General features: G+C 34.9%; 1 protein-coding gene across 1 annotated transcript; it reads right to left on the reverse strand.

The window, feature by feature from the left end:
• Positions 1–224: 224 nt before the first annotated feature.
• On the reverse strand, positions 225–1,157 carry LOC122126951 (olfactory receptor 4K13-like). Its single transcript, XM_042701497.1, has one exon. The coding sequence runs from the start codon at positions 1,155–1,157 to the stop codon at positions 225–227; it is 933 nt and encodes a 310-aa protein (XP_042557431.1).
• Positions 1,158–1,471: the final 314 nt, after the last annotated feature.

A 1,471-nucleotide genomic window follows, 5' to 3' on the forward strand; every position in this document is an offset into this window, starting at 1 on the left:
TAGTCCAAGAAAAAAGATGTATTAGATATTACTGGATTTTCTAGAATATATATTAGGGGAATTGTGGAGCTTGGGGAATTACAGGATTATGGGAATTGTGACAATTTATGGGAATTTTGAGGAAATAACATCATTTTACATTATTTTTTAGTTATTTGAATAGATACTTAACATTCAAACCCCCATATGCAAGAATAAGAAATTACAAATAATATTTAAGAGACCTACCAGAAACTGATGTAGTGGTTGCTCAGTCTCTTAATGGCAGTTTTCATTTCCTGATTTCTTAGTGTATAAATAATTGGATTAAGGAAGGGAGTGAGTACAGAGTAAAACACAGAAAGAAATTTATCTACAGAATAACTACTGAATGGGAAAGCATAGATGAAGATAGCAGGACCAAAGAAGAGAGTTACTACAGTGATATGTGCCAATAGTGTAGACACAGCCTTGGAGGATGCAATGGAGGAATGCTGGCAGATGGTGGCCAACATGATGATGTAGGATATGAGCAATAGAATGAAGCAGACCAAAGATAGAATCCCACTGTCAGCAATTACTAAGAGTTGTAGGATATAAGTCTCTGTACAGGCAAGCTTGATGACCAGGGAGAGATCACAGAATATGCTATTCACAACATTGGGGCCACAGAAAGGTAAACCCACTATGAAAACCATTTGGCTTGTTGTATGTATGAAACCAATTACCCATGAAAGTAATAGAAGGGCAATGAGCACCCTATTGCTCATGATAGTTTTGTAGTGCAATGGCTTGCATATAGCAACATACCTGTCTATGGCCATAGCTATCAAGAGAGCCATTTCACCACCACCAAAGAAGTGCATGAAAAACATTTGGGCCATGCAACTCCATAGTGAAATGGTCTTCCATTTTCTAAGAAAGTCTGCAATAACCTTGGGTGTAGCCACAGAGGAAAGGCATAAGTCAAAAAATGATAAATTTGCTAGAAAGAAATACATAGGTGAGTGAAGATGATCATCAAATATCACAGAGATCACAATAAGGAGATTCCCCACTATGATGGCAACATAGACAAAAAGGAAGATGACAAAAAAATATATTTGAGTTTCTGAAGAACTGGAAAGTCCCAGAAGGATGAACTCAGAAATACTTGTATTTCTATTTAGTATATCCATTTGTCCATTTTCATGAGTTAATCAGATGTTATCTAAAAGGAGAAAAGAAGAAATCACAGATATTAGTGAAGCAGTAAATTTAAGCATTACTGACTGAATTAATTAATTGCATGGATTCTTTTTAAAATATAACTACTTTTGTTCATTTATGTTTTACAGATTAAGATGTTTCTGATGGCACAAAAGTAAGTGGCATATATGGAGAGATTTTCCTATAATTAGAGTCAAAGTCAGTAGGACATAGGAGTATATTTATTCTCAATTCTTTTTCATCTCCATATCAGATTGGCTAAATACTTAGTTTGTCGGGATCA

This window comes from Dipodomys spectabilis, unplaced genomic scaffold (genome assembly GCF_019054845.1).
Source record: "Dipodomys spectabilis isolate Male_0828 unplaced genomic scaffold, ASM1905484v1 ptg000294l, whole genome shotgun sequence".
Lineage (NCBI taxonomy): Eukaryota > Metazoa > Chordata > Mammalia > Rodentia > Heteromyidae > Dipodomys > Dipodomys spectabilis.